The sequence below is a fragment of the Nipponia nippon genome, unplaced genomic scaffold, assembly GCF_047370975.1.
Source record: "Nipponia nippon isolate SJK-2023a ecotype South Korea unplaced genomic scaffold, ASM4737097v1 scaffold_12, whole genome shotgun sequence".
Classification (NCBI taxonomy): domain Eukaryota; kingdom Metazoa; phylum Chordata; class Aves; order Pelecaniformes; family Threskiornithidae; genus Nipponia; species Nipponia nippon.
This window is the reverse complement of record NW_028262313.1, coordinates 5,110,530-5,132,641: the sequence shown is the minus strand read 5'-3', so window position 1 is coordinate 5,132,641 and position 22,112 is coordinate 5,110,530. Positions and strand designations below refer to the sequence as shown.

General features: G+C 40.0%; 1 protein-coding gene across 8 annotated transcripts in view; it reads right to left on the bottom strand.

Moving 5' to 3' along the window:
• Window positions 1–20,447, bottom strand: part of SMARCA1 (SNF2 related chromatin remodeling ATPase 1) — a 38,099-nt gene extending 17,652 nt beyond the window's left edge. For 7 of the 8 annotated variants that reach the window (XM_087748539.1, XM_087748540.1, XM_087748541.1 and 4 more), the window contains exons 1-16: window positions 20,298–20,447; window positions 15,752–15,838; window positions 11,850–12,016; window positions 10,820–10,920; window positions 10,598–10,698; window positions 10,131–10,310; window positions 7,735–7,890; window positions 7,349–7,480; window positions 6,510–6,578; window positions 5,633–5,742; window positions 4,728–4,954; window positions 4,042–4,163; window positions 3,489–3,641; window positions 1,877–2,009; window positions 745–893; window positions 31–150 (exon numbers count right to left, since the gene is read on the bottom strand). In XM_087748539.1, coding sequence (XP_087604665.1) covers window positions 31–150; window positions 745–893; window positions 1,877–2,009; window positions 3,489–3,641; window positions 4,042–4,163; window positions 4,728–4,954; window positions 5,633–5,742; window positions 6,510–6,578; window positions 7,349–7,480; window positions 7,735–7,890; window positions 10,131–10,310; window positions 10,598–10,698; window positions 10,820–10,920; window positions 11,850–12,016; window positions 15,752–15,838; window positions 20,298–20,405 — 2,115 coding nt within the window. In that variant the 5' untranslated portion in view covers window positions 20,406–20,447. Of the gene's footprint in view, window positions 1–30; window positions 151–744; window positions 894–1,876; window positions 2,010–3,488; window positions 3,642–4,041; window positions 4,164–4,727; window positions 4,955–5,632; window positions 5,743–6,509; window positions 6,579–7,348; window positions 7,481–7,734; window positions 7,891–10,130; window positions 10,311–10,597; window positions 10,699–10,819; window positions 10,921–11,849; window positions 12,017–15,751; window positions 15,839–20,297 lie in introns of those variants that run through there. The other variant, XM_087748547.1, reaches the window with a different exon arrangement.
• Between the last annotated feature and the right edge of the window lie 1,665 nt (window positions 20,448–22,112).

The window sequence follows — 22,112 nt, the reverse complement described above, 5'->3', positions numbered from 1 at the left end:
AAACTCTTAAAAGACTACAAGAAAAATTACCTTTTGTTTTTCTCTATAATCTTCACCTTCAAAGTTGTATAAGCTCATCTCTGTGTCCATAGTGAAGTTTCGTAAGGAGCTCTCCCCCATTTTCTGCAATCGTTCATTCATTTCAGCTGTCTAAAAATATACGAAGAAACTTTTAGGCTCACTCAAGCTGTTTTATCTTTTCTGAAAAAAACAGCTTTCATCATTATTGAAATATTCTCAATGTTTTTCTTGTAAGGAAAGACGCCCATAGCACTTTCCAATTTTGAACAATCTGACTCCAAGACTTTCCATTAAACTAAATTTATTATGCTGGGATATAGCCCTACAACTGTATGATTTCACTTTTAAATTTAAATGAAATTTATACCCAACTCTTTGGAACTGAAATGGTAGTTCATTTTTCCACAGAGCTACCTGTTCCCTAATAAAGTTCCATAAAGATTTTGTGTCTATTAGAATTGTTAGCATAAAATTTACATCTTTCTGAAAGCCCACAAAATAAACAGTGCTTAAGATACGGCGCACACAGTCTGGACTTTGAAAATAATTATAACTCACTAATTATACTCCCTCAAAACCTTCATACGCTTTAAAATATTTACAAATAGTAAAGTAGCAGTTGGACATCAAAATAGATCTATATAATCAGATTTAATGTATATTTTATGCATATATATTTAATGTTTGACACATTTCGAGCTCTGTACGGAACTGTTCTCTAACCTTCTTTTCACCTCTTTCTAAAATAGTGGTTATATCTTCTTCTGTCAGCTCACTATCTTTGGAAGCAAAAACATGCGTGGCTCCATGCCGGATCATCTGCAGCATTTCATCTTTTGCCAGTTTGTTAGACTGTTGGTCTATGAGCCTTCCTAAAATTAGAAGAAACATGTTGAAAGTTATAATACAAAAGTTCTAGTAGGACCATGCAAACAGTGGATTTTAGTTCACTGGCAGAACAAGAAAGGAAAAACAAAAGAGCCATACAGAAAAAAATTACATTTCACTTGAGCTGAAAGTGAACAGAAATCGGGAACTTCAGGGAAAATTAAAAAAAAAAAAAGTATCAACTTTGTATCAAGCCGTAACAAAGAATGTTTTGCATTCAGATAATCCAAATTTTATGTTTAAGATCTTATTCTTACAAAGTTAGCTGAACTTAAGATCAAAATCCTATTTCAAGATGAAAAATGACAACGTATTCTGCAATAACCATTAAGAAGTACTTAAGATTTTTAACACTCACTTCATTGATTTCAACCCAAATCTCTGAATATTTTTCCCAAAACTCTAATTTCTGTCCCAAAACTTCACTTATCCTATCTCATCTCTTCACAGACCATCAAAATTTTGACCATCATCCTTTCAGTAGCCCACCCTTTTGGAAATACAACCAACCTTCAAAACTTAGCTTGACAACCTTAGTTTTTGACAAACTATTCTTCCAAGAGCTTCTAAACAAAGACACAAAATGCAGTTTTCATGTTCAGTAAATTCATACGTGGCAAGAAGTACATCTATATAATTATTTTTATCTGTCATGGAACATATCTTTTTTTCTTTTTTTTCCTTAACATATCACAAAAAACAAGTAACCTCTATTCAGCTGTAGTTTGCTTTCCTCATTTAGAGTTTAAGTCTATGCCCACATTATTTAGGAAAACAAATATTTTTCAAAAATTTCAGCTGAACAAGTGAATAACTTATACATTATAGTTTCTTAGGTTGATTTAGTATACTGCTATTATACACAAGGCCTGCTTTCTCTCATACTGTACATTTGTACAGTTATTTAACCCATACTTTAAGGGACTGAACAATTCTGTTGCAGACAAACATATATAGCAGTTGATACCTTGTTGTATAACTATAGAGTCCAGTCTCAGTTTTATTTCAGCTCTTTCTACAATCCTCTCTTCAACAGTATTATCAGTGATTAGTCGAAACACCCGTACTGGTTTCTTTTGACCAATACGATGCGCACGATCCTAACAAACATAAATCAATGAGTGTTCAGCAACAAAAACTCACAAGCAATAGACAGTTAGCTTGCTAAATAGCAGAAACAGCAGACTGAAAGTAGCATATATTTCTTGGTTCCTTGCTTATTCAAGAGTAGTACAAAAACATAAAACCAGTATGGCAATATTTACTTATATCTGGCTATTACACCTTTTAAGTTTGGGTCATTCTATGGTAATAAATGCATCTACCTCCTTGTAAATGAAAACCAAATGTCTGTCTAGACTGCAATTGGGAAGCGGAGACACAGCAGTATACACGTACACACATCTGCACTGCTTTCAAACTAATTCTCTCACTTGACATAGGTATTGAAACTTTGGCATCCCTGGCTTGAGCATATTAATTCCATGGGCAAAGTCCATGCAGCCACAGCTTCAATACTGTAGCTGTCCCAGGCTAGCGACATTAAAGCATCAATATGCAGCTGACATAGTACAGGTACAATGCACAGCAAATAAGGTTATATGACTAACATACTATACCTATTTGTAACAAAACTTGTGTTTATTCTCTCTGGAAAACATGAATAAAAATATTATTTTGTCCTCTTAAATAAAAAAAGTTAAACAACTGGCCTTCAAGCTGTTGGTACCAGGATTTTCTGACTGTCCTTTAAACATAAGTCATTAAATCTTTTACTCTCCTGCATAATATTCATTTCTTCCTGAAAATCCTACTAAAGCTCACAAATCACACTCATCCGTTTCCAGGAAGTCAGGCTACTAATGGTAGTCAGCATGCATATCCAAAGGATGAGTTATTCACAGGCAATATTTGATGTGTTTAAGGGCATTACAAAAAAAAAAAAAAACCCAACCAAAAACAAACTCACAAACCACAGAACAAATACCCCACCCGCCCAAGCATGCAAGAAGGATCATGTGATTTTTATTCCACATGCAACAAATTATAGACCTGATTTTTTATTTTTTATTTTTTTTAAATATTCAGCACTCAGAAGATTTTAGTATGTTTAACTCAAAGATAAGGGTTTTTTTTTCCCCTGGCATCACCACTGAATGATTTTACACTTATGCAGAAACAGGGTGGGTTGCAAAAGCGTAAGCTTCCCAAAAGGGAGGAATATAAAGCTGCATGTTTTTACTTCTTCGCTATTATTTTGGAAACAGTCCTCTGTTATTCATTTATTGTTGTCTTCTGGAAAGACAGAATTAAAATAATTGTATGGATAAACAATATTGATACAGTATTTTGACAGAAGTAATCTTATTCAATCATGAAAATAATTAAGACATATTTACAGAGAAAAATCTAGTTTCTTCCACAATTCTGTCCATGCCCTCCTTATTCAATTCCTTAGTTCCTTGGTATTAAATACAAAAAGTAAAGAAAAATACACAAATGCAAGTTCTGGAAGCACTTATACAAAATAGAACAATGACAACTTTAACAAATGAATGTGCATTAGGGAGTTAACTCACCATGGCTTGCAGATCTACTTGAGGGTTCCAGTCTGAATCGTAGAGAATAACCACATCAGCAGTTGCCAAATTAATTCCAAGACCTCCAGCTCTGGTACTTAGCATGAAAATGAATTTACTGCTGTTGGGAGCATTAAACGTGTCTATTGCTTCCTAAAAGAAAAAAAAAGTGTCATTAAAGTATCAGAGTTTTCAAACAAGCTTCCAATACGTTGGTGGCTTTTCAATGAAATTTCTTCGAAATGTACAGAATTTTCATATCAAAACCAATTTTTAATAGAAGTAAGAAACTGTATGTTTGCAGAGATGGAAAAATCCATTCTGAGTTCCACAAAATATTACATTTTTCATTTAGTTGAAGAACAAAGGAAAACTACTTTACTGTGGACTTTGGTTAGGAAAAACATACACCCTTAGCAGCCTTTTTAAACTGTAGCATTTTTCCTTTAAACAATGATGTAGCTATTTGTATATATGTATATGTAAATAACAACTTCATAATAATCTAATATGTAAAACAAAGAAATTTCTTGTTTATATACAACTTTCTCACCTCTCTTTCTTCATGTGGTGTCTGTCCATCAAGTCGGCAGTACTCATATCCACGCCACATGCAATAGTCTTCCAAAATATCCAGTAAGCGAGTCATCTGACTAAAAAGTAGAACTCTGGAACCTGACAGAACACCACAGATGGTTTTGTCATTGGGTTTAGGTTCTGTGATAAGATTAATGTGAAAACATACTATACAGCATGAGTAAGAATTCATGTGAAATATTCTGTAATATGCCTAACTTACTCAAATAAGTCTTTCTTCTGAAGTTACTTTTCTGGTATTGATTTAACTTCTCCTTGAGACAAGTTATTTGATAATTTATATAGAAGAAATACACAGCTAAAGAAACAGAACGCTTAGAACCATGGTAAGATAAGTAGTTGATGACTGATGCGCACAAACTAATCCTTTCATCAGAAATTTTCTTAAAGACAACAGAATAGAAGATCTGCTTTTCCTTTCCTTCTACTTCTCCATATTATTAGCCTTCCTTATCACTCCTGTAAGACTTCCTTCCCTCCATGTTTTAAGATCTACAGAAAAATTATTTTCAACAAAAACCTCACTGAAAGTAATGAATGTGTTCACTGGAGGAAAGACAAGAATGAATCTATGCAATTTTTGAAAGGTAGTTTAACTTACAACGAGCACTCAGATCGCTACTCTTCATAAATAGTACTCACCTTGCTCTCTGAGTTTTGCTAGCAGTTTATCCAGAACTAACATTTTACCACTGTTAGTGATGAGATGTGTGTCAGTGGTGTAAGGAGGGCCTGGCTCAGCACCATCAAATAGGTAAGGATGGTTACAGCATTTCCGCAGCTGCATCAGAATATTCAGCAGACGCATCTTATCCATTTTCCCAGCTGAATTCAGGATATCAATATCTTTCATCAAGATCCTTGTATACCTGAAGTTTTACAGGCAATTTTGAACAACTCTGTTTTTATTTGATGTTTAAAACATGAATGAAACCCTGCAATATCCCACTTATTTCTGGATGTGGGAGTTTGCTTTGTTTACATAATAATGAGCTATATTATTAGGAAACTTGGCGAAAACATCTGACTGATAATAAGGATTTCTAAATCCATACCTAAACATGAAAGGCAATTTGCCCGTGAGTTACAATGATCTGTCATTTACTGGGTTATCTTACACTTCCATTTTAGGACTACGAAGTGGATTAAAGATATCATTTATTTGACTGAAGCTGCTAAACTGATCTAGCTCCTTTGCTCACATCTCTTCTGGGTATGTGGCTCCTCAAGGTTTTATTTTAGTTTCAGCTCATACTTTTACTGGCGCATACATACTTGCATCAAAGGAGGAAACTTAGTAGGCATATGTTCTTTCAAATAAAATTAAGAAAGGAAAAGAAGTTTCTGCTTTCTTCCTCCCAACCTTTTCATTACCCTTCCTGAGCTCTTTGTAACATATGCATCTTTAAATAAAGCCCCAAAGACAGCTATAAATAGGCTTCTCCCCCTGACTGTCTTAATATGCAACTACAAGGCGGGGGGGGGAATCACTGTGAGCTGTAGTGTTCTTATCAGAAAAGAATCTTACTTTGATGTAAGTAACTCACCATTCCCTCTGCATTTTGCTGAGCCCGAGATAGATTTTTACTTCCTTCTTTGGAGGCAAACTCTTTTCTACTTCAGCTTTTATGCGACGTAATAAAAATGGCTTCAAAACCTACACAAATTAAGAGTTTTTCCACAGATAAATTTATAAAATTGATTGCCTCAAATACAAAATTAACAGATTCAATTACCTGATATTTATTCAGAACTAATCAAAACCTATTGCTGTCATGGTGACTCCTTCAGAAAAGTTCTGCTAAAGTCTGAAAAATGAAGTTTTGTCCACTAATAGGCTAAGTTCACACATAAATATGTAACGCTACATAAAGATTGCCATATTCATACCAGTTGTTATCCTAAGCAAGGGCCAAACCCATAAGCTTATAAAATCTATTTATTACCTTTTAACATAAACTCTGTTTCATTTCCACTAGCAGTGTATACAAAATACACCAACATTTCAAAGATGAGCGATGTATGTTGTACTTCCTTCTGATTTTTTTTTATTACTGGATGATGAAAAACGTCTTTTACCTCATGCACAGTAAAACGAAGGTAAAGGCATGCCTTTATTCAGACTAGCATGACGTGTATCAGTATACTATTCACAACAATAAATGGTTTCAAAAAGATCTCAAAATTTTTTTATTTTCACATTTAACTTACAGATTTTGTCTGCTTCAAACAGTAATGTTACAAAAAGCAGTATCTCTAATACTAAGTTCCAATATTTAATTCATGAAAATTCTGCTGGGCATTTCTGTAACTAAATACCTTCACGTTCATCTTCTCAACTTTGAGATGAAGGGGGAAATAATCTGTTTTTCTTTTTACACTGTGCATGCTAACGATGACACGATTACAGTTTTAATTACTTACAGCATGAAGTCTTTCTACAAGTTTCTGATCACCGAGACAATTTTTAGTGTCGAACCATGAGTCAAAATCCTGCAGTGAGAAACAGCACAATTGGTACGAACAGTGTATCATCCGTAGTTTTAATAGACACATATTGACTCTCTCTCACTCCAGCTGAGAGTGGCATAAATCTTGAGACAAGTGACTTCTATGAGTGAAACCAAAATCAGTCTGCAATTCTGTGCCAGCTCCCCAGCATGTTATAACATTCAGGTCAACTGAGTAACTCCACAGACAAAATACTATTACTCTGCTTAATTTACAACGGCCTTCCACACTCATCACTTGCAGTGTCCAAGTTCTTCCGCTTAGTGCTGGCATAATGATAGGGCAAGAAGGTAAAAAAAGAAACCAGAATCCTTAGGTAAATGAGATGGACAACAGAGCAAAAACAATGGAAGCAAGCAATACAAGTACAAGGAAACATTAACAGTAAAAGAAGAGAAAGATGACTCAAATTCTAAATGAAAAAAAGGCTTACGCCTATTTGGATGCTTTATATTCCTCATTCTGCATTGCTTTCCCAAACTTTGTTCCACTTTGCATAATTCTTGAACTATTTAAAGTATTACATTTGCTATTACTGGCCTGAGGCCTTATCTGCACTAACAGAACACACTGTTTTAACTAGGTAGAGCAAAAAAAGTAGTCTACAGTCAGGTAAGCCACAGAGCTTCTACTGAATCCTGGTCTTCGATATCATACGTCTCTTACTAGGCTGGTCATTCTTCTCTTCGACAGAAAACAGCCTGGGAATCAAAACAACAAGAACAAGACTGTACTTCCAAACCTCAACTTACATCTGCAGAATTGAAGACATCAGGTAAAAGAAAATTGAGTAAAGCCCACAGCTCATGGAGGTTATTCTGTAAAGGAGTTCCCGTAAGCAGCAATCGATTTGTTGTCTTGAACTCACGTACAATCTCTGACAGCTAGAAATATAACAAATAGTTATCATCATCATGTACATTTAAGCATAATTAATTTTCACCAGTTTCTGAAATCTGAAACAATGTCAATTAAATTTAAAGACAGTGAGCTACCTATGAAATTCCTATTTACCACCCAATATCCTACAGCTTGTATTTTAAAAAAAACAATACAGCTAACACTTAAAATCTGCTAAAATCAGATGGAATCTTTTGTGTCAAATTATCTCCTAAGTATCAAATAATTTTGAGTTTACCTTAGACTTCTCATTCTTTATTCTGTGGGCTTCATCAATTACCAGGTACCTCCAGTTAAATTTTTTGAAGACTGATTTCTCTTTAATTACCATTTCGTATGATGTAACACAAACATCCCATTCACCAGGCATCATAACATCACGGATAAAAGCAGCCTAAAGCAGAACAATTAAATTAATAAACATTTATAAATATGAACAATTTATATGGAATTCAGTGAAACCTATCTCCACCAACATTACTGATGCGCTAAGTGAGCACACAAAAGACGACTCAAACATCTTTTCAGTAACTCAAAGTTACTCTAACAAAAGCCTTCAATCTTTTGTGCTTTAGGCACAGACAGATTATCAGCTGGGGTTAAGCAATACACAAATTTTCTCCTATTCAAAATTAAATATTTACTCTTCAGCATAATTTTTCTGTAATTTAGATACAGTACATACTACCAGTAGGGAAAAAACTCTCTGAACTAACTAGTCCAAAGACACAATCCACAGAGTGTTTCAGAACAACTCATGTAGCCCACTCCCATCTTCTCTCTTTCCTAAAGATCTCCCTCCTCTGACCCATCTCTATTTTGTATGGGGGTGCATATCTAGGCATATAAATCCTTTCATATGAAAGGATATCACCCTATGGAAAAGCCACACATGCAGGTCTCCAAGAACTTGCTTAGTAGGGTACGCTGACCACCCCAGTTAGTAGGACTGACAGAACTGTTCAAGTCCACAGCCTTGAAGAGCTACCTAACGAAGGAGTGTTCTGTGCAATACCACACGCTGACTTAAAAATGCAAATGTAAGCTCAGAGCTGCTTTTCCACCACAGAACAGAGGGATTAAGTAGAAAACAAGGAAATGAAAAGTTATGACAATACAAACATAAGACTCTGAAGCAAAGAAAGTACAAAGTGAAGGCGCATGCTTCCCTTCAACACAATCTTAATTTCATTCTACAGAATTAGCAACAAACACACTGTGGTACAAATATTATCAGACTTCAAATTAGAACAATCTGCAAAGAGTGGTACAGTCAAATCCAAGACTATAGCATTGGAAGAAGTTTCCAAATCACTGGCAGAACCAGCAATTTCTCTCACAGAATCACAGAATCGTTTAAGGTTGGAAAAGACCCTTAAGATCATCAAGTCCAACCGTTAACCCAACACTACCAAGTCCACCACTAAACCATGTCCCTAAGCACCACATCTACCCGGCTTTTAAATACCTCCAGGGATGGGGACTCAACCCCTTCCCTGGGCAGCCTGTGCCAGTGCCTGACAACCCTTTTGGTGAAGAAGTTTTTCCTCATATCCAATCTAAACCTCCCTTGGCACGACTTGAGCCCATTTCCTCTTGTTACTTGTGAAAACCCCAGTTCCCTCAGCCACTCCTCATAAGACTTGTTCTCTAGACCCTTCACCAGCTAAGATGCCCTTCTCTGGACACACTCCAGCACCTCAATGTCCTTCTTGTAATGAGGGGCCCAAAACTGAACACAGGATTCATCGTGTGGCCTCACCAGTGCCGAGTACGGGGGGACGATCACTGCCCTAGTCCTGCTGGCCACGCTATTCCTGGTACGAGCCAGGATGCTGTTGGCCTTCTTGGCCACCTGGGCACACTGCTGGCTCATATTCAGTCAGTTGTCAATCAATACCCCCAGGTCCTTTTCCACCAGGCAGTTCTCCTGCCACTCCTTCCCAAGCCTGCAGCATTGTATGGGGTTGTTGTGACCCAAGTGCAGCACCCAGCATTGAGCCTTGTTGAACCTCATACAATTGGCCTCAGTCCATCGATCCAGCCTGGCCAGATCCCTCTGTAGAGCCTTCCTACCCTCAAGCAGTAACAGGCAGCCATGCAATCATATGAGGAGCCACAGAAATCACAGGAATATCCAGCTCATTGGTCTTCAAGTTAGAAAACCATCCTATATCTATTTTAAGACCTTCACTATGAAAGATGAAAAGCTCTACAACAGAATCCCAGTTACAAGGTAAGGCATGGACCTAAGACACAAGAGTGGGAGAAGTCACCTAAAAAAAGGTGAAGAAAGAGATAACAAAGCAAGGGCACTAAAGGAAAATGAATAAACGCTGTCACGATGCAAACACAGAAGAGATCAAAAAAATAGGTGCAAAAATCAAAGAGGAAGACAACAGAAAAAGGGGTAAGTCAGACAGCTGTACTTTGATCCCAGTCTATTATTTCACCTATTGATTTGTATTTTTTCCTCATAGTTACAAGCATAACATTTTGCATTTTCAATGCTAGTATAGGCAAAGATTACTAAAAAATACTGTAATTACAGAAGTAGCTTAGGGAGAATTCCACATACCCAAATGCTAGTTTTTGACAAATAATGCATACATCTTTGAAACGTAGAGCACTTACTCTGGCATCTTTATCTCCAATAAGGCAAACAGCACGTAACGATGGAACCCAGCGTTTGAATTCATTCATCCAATTGTGCAAAGTTGATTTTGGAACCAGGACCATGTGTGGCCCGGGAATGTTTCGGTAATGCTTCAGATAGCCTAATAATGCTATTGTTTGCAGAGTCTTACCAAGACCCTGCATTGACAAAGAGAGGGGGGAAAGAAACCTGCTGAAATGAAGTACCATACAGGAATTGTTTCAAACAATTTTCCTACTATATAATTCTGCCACTTAAGTTGTTTAAAGCAAACTACACAGCAAATGTTTGCAATACAATTTCTTTCATTGCATTACAATTCCAGTTGTGAAAAAACTGTTGTAGAATGATGCATACTACTGCATATACATTAAATACTACAGGCACTTTAATGTTGAATTTTGCTCAATAATTAGCACAAAAATTCCAAAAGATTACTGCTTACCATTTCATCTGCCAGAATGCCATTAACACCATTTTCATACAATGAGATCATCCAGTTCAAACCTCTAACCTGATAATCTCTTAGTGTTCCTCCTTTCACATCTGTAAATGTAAGATTCCTCTAAGTAGAAAAATACTAATTCTAAGTAGAAAATTTTAATTGCGATCTGCTCAGATTTTAACTACATCAAAGCAATCAGAAAACTGTCAATACAATACTTACATGAAGGAGACTCCTCAAATCGAATACACACATTAGATGTTTTTCGACTCTCTGACAACAGCTCTTCATCTTCTTCTTGTTCTGTGCGCCTGTGACGATAACTAAAGAAAGAATCCAAGATTCCTGTTTATATGAAATTTCAAAACACTGACTATAAAATCAAGAGAGACAAATCATAACAGAAACAATCATTGATCCAACGTGTGTGTTCTGGTACCCTGACCAAAATCATACCTTGTTAATAAGTTATTCCTTAGGGTTCATTCCAGCTTTAATTAGAAAGGCTGATATGAGCCCTCTCCTCCAGAGCCATAACTACACTCTGGCAACAAGTATCATGAGTTCTCTAAGGTACTTTTTAATGAGCAACACAGAAATACAAGACACACCAGTGGTGGCCTTAGAATCAATTACTTGATAACCATACCATTCAGAAGACTCACATATTCTATTAAAAAAATTAAAAATTTATAAAACAAAATGTCATTTTGTAAACGTTCAAAAAACTAGTTACTTGCTATTACAAGACCCCTCAGAAATACTACATGCAGGCTATGCCTGCATTACTGACTAATATAGACAGACTGGTGGAGCGAGGCAATTGGTGCTGAGGATCCAACATCCACACGACATGTTGTCTTGTTTTAACCTGGCCTAGCTCCACTCTGGTCTCGCATGTCCACTAGCAGCCGGAGCACATCAGGTGCATTTCTGGAGTGCATCTTCTAGTTCAGCATTATGCAAAAGAAATTCAATTCATGTGCTCCAAAAATCACTCCATAATATGGACCAAAGCATGGTAAGTGGCAAGAATAAGGGAATTTACTTTAAAAGTGCATTCCTGATCTAAGGCCATACAACATTGATGGATCGGCATGCATACACCAACCAGCTTTTAAAGAAATTATGATACACCATTAATAGGAAAAGTTCTGGACTTACTTATGGCACAATCTGTATGATACTACCTAACTAGATATGTTAAAACATATAATTTTTGGAAGTGTAAGAGGTTGGAAATAAAACATACTCCCCAGCTGAAATCAAACTCTGTTTTTCATCCTTCTTCATCCGTGGTCGTCCCAGCTTGACTTTCAATGGAGATGTTGGTGATTTTTGTGCTGCAGGCTGAATAAAATGTGCAAAAAGTTCTGTCTGCTTCAGGAGGAATTCAAACCGTTTTGCTCGATCTGCTTTCTAGTTTCCAAAGTGGGGAGAGAATTAAAAAAAGAAAAATCAATAACTTTTCTTCATGAAAAATGTATTTTTCTTAATATATTGGGTTTGCATGACAACATTTTGGTAGCTGGGGGGCTACAGGGGTGGCTTCTGTGAGAAGCTGCTAGAAGCTTCCCCTACGTCCGACGGAGCCAGTGCCAGCCAGCTCCAAGACAGACCCGCTGCTGCCCAAGGCCAAGCCCCTCAGCAACAGTGGTAGCGCCTCTGGGATAACGTATTTACGGGGGGGCGGGGGGGGGGGGGGGGGGACGGACCTGCGCAATTGCAGAGGAAGAGAAGAGTAAGAATGTGTGAGAGGAACGGCCCTGCAGACCCCAAGGTCAGTGAAGAAGGAGGGGGGAAGGTGCTCCAGGTGCCGGAGCACAGATTCCCCTGCAGCCCCTGGTGAAGACCATGGTGAGGCAGGCTGTCCCTCTGCAGCCCATGGAGGTCCATGGTGGAGCAGAGATCCACCTGCAGCCCATGGAGGACCCCACACTGGAGCAGGGTATACCCAAAGGAGGCTGTGACCCCACGGGAAGCCCACTGGAGAAGGCTCCTGGCAGGACCTGTGGGTGGACCCGTGGCGAGAGAGGAGCCCAGGCTGGAGCAGGTTTGCTGGCAGGACTTGTGACCCTGCAGGGGTCCCACGTTGGAACAGTCTGTTCCTGGAGGACTGCACCCATGGAAGGGACCCACGCTGGAGCACCTCGTGCAGAACTGCAGCCTGTGGGAAAGGCCCACATCGGGGAAATTTGTGGAAGACTGTCTGCCTTGGAGGGACCCCATGCTGGATCAGGGGAAGACTGTGAGGAGGGAGCGGCAGACAACATGTGATGAACTGACCACAATCCCCATTCCCCGTCCCCCTGGGCCACTTGGGGTGGGAGGAGGTAGAGAAATCGGGAGTGAAGTTGAGCCTGGGAAGAAGGCAGGGGTGGGGGGAAGGTGTTTTAAGATTTGGTTTTATTTCTCATTACCCTACTGTGATTTGATTGGTAATAAATTAAGCTAATTTCCCCAAGTCGAGTCTGTTTTGCCCATGATGGTAATTGCTGAGTGATTTCTCCCTGTCCTTATCTCTACCCATGAGCCTTTCATTATATTTTCTTTCCTCTGTCAAGTTGAGGAGAGGGAGTGATAGAGTGGCTTTGGTGGGAACTTGGCATCCAGCCAAGGTCAACCCACCACAATTAAGAAACAGAATTCAGACACTCTTGATAACAACTTAGATTAGGAAAGACTGACAAGACCATCTGCCTACTGTTAGCCAACTCAGAGGGCCACAAGCATCATAAAATAGCTCTTGAGCTGCTTCAGCTTACAGCTAAGCATGAATTGCTTTATAGCACCCAATCATAACGTGTCGTAGCTCAAATGATCCTTCATGAGTACCACAGCAATCTGGAAGACATGGCAGGACTTGATAACCTCATCCCAGCAACTCATCCCCATTCAAAACTCAAAGATTAGTGAAACAACCCCAAAACAGTTTACTTGTATAAATTGCTTAAGTCTGCATGGCACACCAGCAACTGTGAAGGGATGCTTTAAAGGACTGTCTACAAAAGATAAAGAAAGAACTAAGGTTCTGAGATATAGTAAGGGATGAAATCCTAACTTTGCTCAAGTCGGTGGCAAAACTTTCATCAGCTTCAAGGCTATCAGGATTTGATTCAAGACAACAACATGGTACCTCTGCTTTTAGAAGTATGACTAAAGTAATGGATGCAGCAGCTCAATACTGCTTTCACTGAAGTTTGTGAATTTCGCTGTCCAATTTCAATCATTTCAGTTTTGCCATATCAATGAGGCATATGCATTCACTATATAAACACAGCAAAATATATGTCCTTCTTCGTATTTAAAAGACAACGTCACATAATTTAAGAAAAATATGATAAAATACAAGTGCTGACAGAATGCAATTGCTACCAGTTTCTCTATGCCATTTCTAATCATCATGTAACACTGTACCACTTAAAGCAATTTTCATGTGAGCTCCTTTATATATCCTGATATAAACTACAAAAGTGAAAGTGCAGTTCTGTACCATAACTTTTCTAAGAAATATACAAACAACAGAAATCTTTTACTTGCATATAAGTTACCTGCAGAAAAGTGCTCTAACAGCAGTAACACAAACCAAAGAAAAAGGCAACAAAAATGAACCTGACATGCAATGCATGATCTTGCCACGTGAGGGCAACGCACTTCTCTTAATACTGCACCACTTACCAGCAAATAAACATCTCCTGGAAAAAAACTACTATTATTTTTTCACTGCATTCATTATTGGGCCATTTGTGTCAATAACTTGAAAACTGAATAAACTGTAAATATCGAGTAAAACTTTTAGGAAAAAAAATTCTAAAAGGGGAGTAAAGACATGGATGTTTATGTTCATACAGGATAAGAACAAATCCATTCAGAGGATTTATATTAAACTAATAATACATGATGGTTTTGGCAAGCTAACCGTAACTGGTAAGGCTCCATACTGAATGCCACAATATACTTTTTTCCTGCAAAATTATTGGCTGGGTGTAAGCAGCATGCCTTGTTAAATAGTAAAGGTCTAGCTCACAACTGCACAACTGATGAAAGGTAGATTTGAGACCTCTTCCCTTTGCCTCTTAGAACAACTGAACTAACATTCTAATTTAGGAAAGATGTAAATTCACCACGTATTACTGTGAAGCCAGGTTTAGTAATTTACTCAACTCATTCTCAACAAACAGATTTACTTGTGTGTCTTCTCTTTGGCTAAAAACTAAGTACTCATACAAGCAGGTATCAATTTTTCTGTGTCTAACAGTGATACTCTTCCCTGGCTTCTATGGTATGCAATCCTTTCAGACTCCACTGTAATTATCAGGCATCCATTTAATGTTAAAGCTTTTAAGAAAAATGTGGCAAGACACAGACACCAGCTTCAACCAAGAACTTACTACATGTATCATTCAAGAACAAGTCTTGTGAAGTCCTCCTGGTTTCTGCCAGGAAATACAAATACAAAAGTTACCCTGTTATCTCTCCTCTCTAGCACTACAAGCTCCCTTCATTTGCGTCATGGACAGATCCTCTTCTGCGTTGTTATGGCACATATATTATGGGGCATATCAACATGTAAAACCTTTATGTTTTTATATGATGAGAAACTGGCAGTTTCAGTATTTCTCTCATTTAAAAAGCAACTTAAGGATGCCCCTGACATGACTCAAGGGGTGATCAAATAACACTAGCAGAGAGAGTCAAAACCAAAAGGGGAGAGTTTAAATATAAAATGCAACTCAATAGAAACTCCTTACCACAGGAGGGTGAGGATAACTAAACCTACAAGAGGGGAAAAAAAGCAAGCAGACAAATCCACGGGGAAAAGAACCCCAAAAATCCACTGACCACTACTGAGTATAATAAACACAGCCTTCAACTCCAGAAATCATGCAGACAAAAACACCTGGAAGAGTGGGACAGTATTTAACAGAACTATCACTATGTGCTTCCTCTGTTCTCACGTTCTTCACTAAATACCTACTGTTAGCCACCCTGAGAAACACCACGCTGGACTAGACATTTAAATGAATCTTGATTTGTTTTTCTTTTCTGACACATCCAGTCTGCAATAACTCCTTGTAACTCTGTTGATCTAGTTCAAGCAAACAAACAAACGTCATAAAAAGCAGCAGTATGTTTTGTCATGAAAACACTTACCATCTTCTCTTCATATTCTGGGTCAACTTCTTTTTCAGGTCTAGCTGCCTTTGGAGGAAGTCTGAGTTGAAACGGGGGATCATTTTTCTGGAATTCAAATTTTAAACACTTTATAAACATCAGCTTCCTTATTTACTAAAGCAAAAAGATATCAAACTGAACAAACCTACACACTACAAGATAAGCATAATACTTTTTAAAAATAATTATTTCAAAATTAAGTGACTGCATTCATCATATTATTTCACCCAAAGCAGAACCTGATATCCATGATGAAACTAAAAAGGAGATATGACGAGATAAAATGTAAGTTGAAGATTTGTCTCATCCTCATCTTTATCTCTACAAATAGGATCCAAGTTGAAAGCATTGAAAGAAAGTACTGAAAGAGGACAAAGTTTGATCTTTCACATAGATCTTGCTTTAAATGCATAATTAAATTTAATATCTTGAAAAGATATTTTAAAAAATTAAATGTGATTTCTAAATATAAAATTCCTAACTGTAAATTTCTGGCACTTGCATCTTGGTTGGATTTTGTTTGTTTGTTTTCACTTCTAGATGAATAGCCAGAGTTCGTTTGGAAATACAGGTTTAACTACACTTAGCCATATACCTAGGAAGAGACACATTTAATTGTTTAATTAAACAACTAAACCAGTCCATGCAGCAACCACTGCATGGTATGTTCTTAGACAGTTAACAAAGAACTACCTTATTTACTATAAATGAAAGAAATTTAAGAAACTGTAACAAAAATGGCTGACTTCTGTAGTTTACGAGATTCATTTGCGACTTCAATTGGGAAGCTCAAGCAGGTTTCCACAACTTCAACTGCTACATTGGCATATTTAAAAAAAAAAAAAAAGAAAAAAAAAAGGCTGGCAAAAACCATGATATTGGCAAAATATCTTTTTTAAAAAGAGAATTGCGGGAGAAATGTTTGGTGGATTTTTTTTTTCCTACTTCTGTCTTTGAAGTATGCCTTTTTACACACCTCCTGCAAATAAAAAAATATTAAATATTTCTTGAGATGCATTAAATTATAAAAATGTTTTTGAAAAGCACTGAATAATCTGAAAGGAACTGCCAAAGTGCATGTCTGTATAAAATGTAACAGAGCAGAATCTTAATCTGACAAGCGCTTTAAGTATCAGCCTACTATAAATATATTAAAATGAATTAATAATTAATCTAAACTATTCAAGATCAAGCAGCAAAATTGGACCAAAACGGGACTAAATATGTAAAAATCTGTCACGCAACACTACACTTAAATTTCAGAACTGTTACTGATAAATATATATGCCAACTTACTCTAACTTTAAACACAGAGATGACCCTCTCAAGTTTTGGCCCAAAGGCATAATTCTCTGCAAAGGTGAACAGTACTAAGTGTATAATGAAGTTGTTTGACAATTTAATGATTTTATAAATGCATGAGTTTGGCTTTGCAAGGCCAAATGATCATGTTGCAAATACGTAGCATTAGAAATGTTACTTACAGCTCCTTCAATCATGTAGGTAATCAGCTCATCTCAGAAAGCAATGTTAGGAGAGGACTGTTACACCAATATGCCAAAGAACAGGTCATATATATGTGTATATTCACACCTCCATTATGTTACTATATAACATACGCTCCAGTAAGAGAGACTGCCAGTGCTAATATCAAGCCCAATCCTTGTTATTAAAGTGACAACATGCTGCTTAGAGGAAAACAAAATTGACAGCAGGCCATTTCAGATGTCTCCCTCACTTCGCCTAGAAATAAATTACATGGATATGTGCATATGGAAAAAAAGTTGTCTGTCTACCTCAGGTAAGTATGAAGTTTCTCCTGGACAAAGCAGAACAACTCAATATTATAGGAATCCCTTTTAATTGCAAGTTTTCCAAGTAAACGTAATGCAATAGTATCTTTCAAAGCCCCAAGGCAGATGGCTCTAATGCCAGTTCTGTTGTTACTCAGATCTCCCCAGAAGAAGAAAACTTAGAGAGGCATACAAATCAAATTTATTCAGAAATAAGTGTTTGTGAATAACACACTGCGAGTTAAAGAAGTAAATGAACGGACAAGTGAAGTTACTGCAGCCGCAGCGCTATAAAATCACATCCTACACCCCACCTTTCAAGACAAAACAGTTTCCTTGCCCCCCACTCCTCACCGCAGTGTTTCTGTCGAACATTGACAGCCCCAAAATATTAGAAATAATGAACAGGAGACTGTCAAAAGACAAACAACTTCAGACACATGCATCCCAATACCCTTTCTCTTCCACACAACTTACAAGGGAAAAGAATATGCTGTAGTTTCACGAAAATACTATTCTGTGCTGGTGGAGCTAGGCGGGTAGTAGAGACAAGCGTCATATCCAAACTTGCTTCCGCATAATGTTCTGAGTTATAAAAATCTAGACCTTGTCAATTATTAAATTTTTATATGAGTAAGAATACCTCTCTCTTACTACCAACTGGATCATGTACCTAATATGACACAGAACCACAAAATATTCATCATGCCTGTGAGAGTTTTACCCTAGAAACTTTACACAATGCATCTTCATCACTTAGCTGACTTGACAAAAAACAGGAGGACCAGCAGAAGCCTCAGTGAAAACAACTGATTAACCAGCAGAAAAAAAAAAAAAAAAAAAAAAAAAAAACCACTTTCATTTTTAACTCAGGGACCTAGCTGGTAACAATCTGCCTCTACCCTAGAAAAGTCTTCCATGAAAGATGAAACCCTCCATAAGAGAGTCCCCTGAAAACCGGTGTCATTTAAACACCTTACAAGAAACACAACCATGCAGCAGTTTCGAAAATAACAGACCCTGAGTGTTCCAAGGATCCAAAATACTTCCCCTTGAAAACTCTACTAACTAGCCTAAACAGAGCAACTAACTTCAGGCTGAGAGAGATATTTCTACCTATTAAGTGCCATAGTTAGTCCTAAATTGGGTAGGCCACATGAACACCTAAATAAATGACTGGCAATAAGAACTACTGCTGCTTTAGTTGACTTTACTCTCATAACCTGTGCTATTGAGAACTTTAAACAGATGCATTAAGAATAATTAGAAAGAGCCCTTTTGTGTTGAACTCACATATACAAAGTGGAAATACATTCCAAATAGCCATTAAGACACTGTTTTGGTACTGCTACAAGTGAAGTAAAACAGTGAGAGGGGACCAGAACACAGCAGGTTGTATTATATGCCATTATTATGCAGTTCATGCAATTAACTGCATAGCTGTGTAACAGACCTGTGGCCCGACATGAAGTGAAATTCCACAGCCTGAATAAAAACTCAAAGAACAAAAATCTTTCTTTTTCTTTTTTTCTCCTTTAAGAAACATATTGACCAGTCTGGCACAGTAGCACAATGCTGATAATATTTGAAACCATTCACTGCTTTCAAATGATTTCTCCAGGCAGACATTCTCTAAACATTTAGTGCCAACTTTTTATCAGTTGATATGCATAAAATTTTGCAGAGTAAGTTGTATCCAATACAGAAACTTTCTCCCCTGAACAATCAGGTAATGTTCAGAGTTACACTGTACTGTATCTCATAGCTGCTTGTATATGTAAGTAATTAAATAATCAAGCGTTCTTTTCAGGCAATAATGGACTTTCATCAATTGGAATTAAAATTCTGGTTGTGCCAATATCAATATTTCTTCCATTTTCTCCAATATCATAAAAATATGACATACGGTCATCATTCCTACTAAGTTTTTATAAGATTCATTCTTCAAGTTAAATCTTGTTCAGTTTCCAAGGATACCCGAATACGTCACTTTTTACATTCCTTGTGTCTTAGCCTGCAGTCTTTTTTCCAAAAAACTGAAGGGAGGAGGCAGGCAGCCGTACGTGCTCTTTTGAGGGGTTTATTCCACATCATGGTTGCACCGTAGCTGGGCCGAGGGAAGGCTGAGGCCCTGGGGGCCGGGACAGCCCGCCTCGGCAGCGCGCTCCCCGAGCCGCCACCCCGGGCCCGGGCCCTCCGCCCTGCGGAGCGCCCCGGCGCCCCCCGAGCCCCACGCCCGCTGCCCCCACCCGCCCCGGGACAGCTTCCCCTGCGGACAGGGGAGGGGAAACACCAGGGCGGGGGGCACCAGAGGCGGGGGCCCCGCAGGAGCGCGGAGGCTGCGGGGGGGGCGATGCGGGGCAGAGCACGGGAGCAGGGGCTGAACGGGCAGCACCGCCGTGCCCGGGCTGCGCGGCTGGGAAGGAGGCGCCACAGGGGCGCCCGGACCGCACGGATGGCGGCTGCGGCCAGGGCGATGCTGAAGGACAGACCCGGGGGCCGGCCTGCACGGCGGGGCCGAGGCGGGGGGGAAGGTGTCCGGGCGGGGGCCGGCCTCCAGGGCCGCCGCGCAGGCCGGGCCCTCACGGAGCGCGGCAGAGGGGCCGGCGTGCTGCCAGCGGCCCGGGCCGCCTCAGGGCCGGGCGGCCGCCTCAGGCCCGCTGTAGGAGGGGGCGGCGGGGCCAGGCACCCTTGTCCCCGGAGTCCTCCCCCGCCCGCCCCCGGAGCGGTACCTCCTCAGCGCCGAGCTCCTGCGCAGAGGCGGCCGCGGCGGAGGTGGAAGGCAGCTCGGCATCCGCGCGGGCGGGGCCGGTACCGGTGGGGCCGGGGCCGGTGTCCATTTTGTGCGCGGCGGGTGCCTGAGCCACCGGGGGGGTGGGGGGGGGCGGCCCCACCGCCCCAAACACCGCGCGGCCCCGCCCCTGCCGCCGGCCCGCCCCGCCGCGATCTCGCGATACTTGGGCGAGAGGCGGGGCCGGGCGCGCCCGTTTCCCGCCGAGCGCTGGCGGGCGTTGATGGCGGGGCGAGGTCTGGGCCGCAGGCGGGGAGAGGGTGCACGGCCTCCCCTTGCGGGGTCAGCGGGGCCTCTGGGGAGGCCCCCGGGACCAATTCCTGGCTGTTCCCCACGGGGTGCCGCACAAGGGGCCGCCAGCAGAGGCCTCGCTGCCTCCCGTCCTCTCAAGAGTCCTCACAGAAGAGAAGGCGGTCGGGGCTGCTACACACATAAGCGATAGCTCTGGATGTGCCCAAGGGCAGCGTTACAACGTACTGCGCTCTCTCAGGGCCTCCCAGGCATCCGCTGTATTGCGGAGACGACGTTGGCTTGGAGGGGCCTGAACTGGTGCAGCCATTGCTGAGGTTCGTTCCGCGTCCCACTGGCCGCCTTCGTGATCTCCAGAGAGCGGCCAGCCTGTGCCTCATCCGCAAGGGGCAGGATGCGCTCTCCTTCCCCTGCCTGCCCAGACAGGTGTCCCTGCCGCCATGGCATGGGCACATAGAGCGTATGGACTCTAGACCTGTTGTAGAAGAAGGAAGCATGGCTGCTGACAGGGAGCTGACAAAAGGATGGGGTGCTGCAGGAGCCAGACAGTAAACCAGAATGGTATGGGGAAGAAAACTTTCAACTTGCAGTTCATTTTCCTTGGTTCCAGACCCTGTTGCAAATAGCAAGTGTGTTTTCCTAAATGCCCCAGGCTGTATTCGAGAGAGAAAGTCATCTCTTAACATCTGCAGGGCTAAGAGGTATCCGTGGAGCTCCCAAAGCAAGAGTAGCTCATGGGAAAATATTTTTTTTTTTCCTTAAGCCATTTCAAATTCAGCAGTGTTTGTGTATTGGATATTGAAAATTGCAGTAATGAAGCCACTCAGTTTAGTTACTGTCAATGCACGCATTTCTGGCTGTCCGTGCAAGATGTTCAGATCCTCGGCTGCTGAGCTGTAACTTTGCTCATACTGCTAAAGGATTCCAAAACAATCCTTGAGATAGCAGACTTAAAAATTTGAGAGCTCCGAATCAGCCGTTTTACCTGGTGGTTACTTACAAAGGCAATATTGTGAGCATTTTGTCCAGACAAATAGATGAAACCCTAGCCTTGTAGGCAGAATGAGCAATAAAAGCTTTTTCATTCCAGTAAAAAGCTCAGTAGCTGTTACAAGGATCTTTTTGCATAACTCAACAACTAAGCTGAGCAAATGGGTTGTTGCAGCTCACTTACACTGCATTTAGAAAGACCTCTGAGACCTCTTTTCCATCCATACATTGACTCCAATAAGGTGCCATTTTGTGAAGAGTAACTGTCTGTCTGAAGTGTTCCCCTGACTGCCTGATTACTCTGAAATTCAGTATCTAAATTATGGTCCAACATAGAAGATTTAAGCTCTAAACTCCCCTTTTCCATGTTGTGAAACAGCTGCAAAACAGTAACGTTCCAAATCATTCAGCACCCTATTGCTTTCTGTGTCTGTTGCATAGTTTGCAACAAAGCAAGGTCCACAGTGTCTGCAGTAGCCGTCCCACGTGATTTATTTTTAAAAGCTTTGGGAAGTAC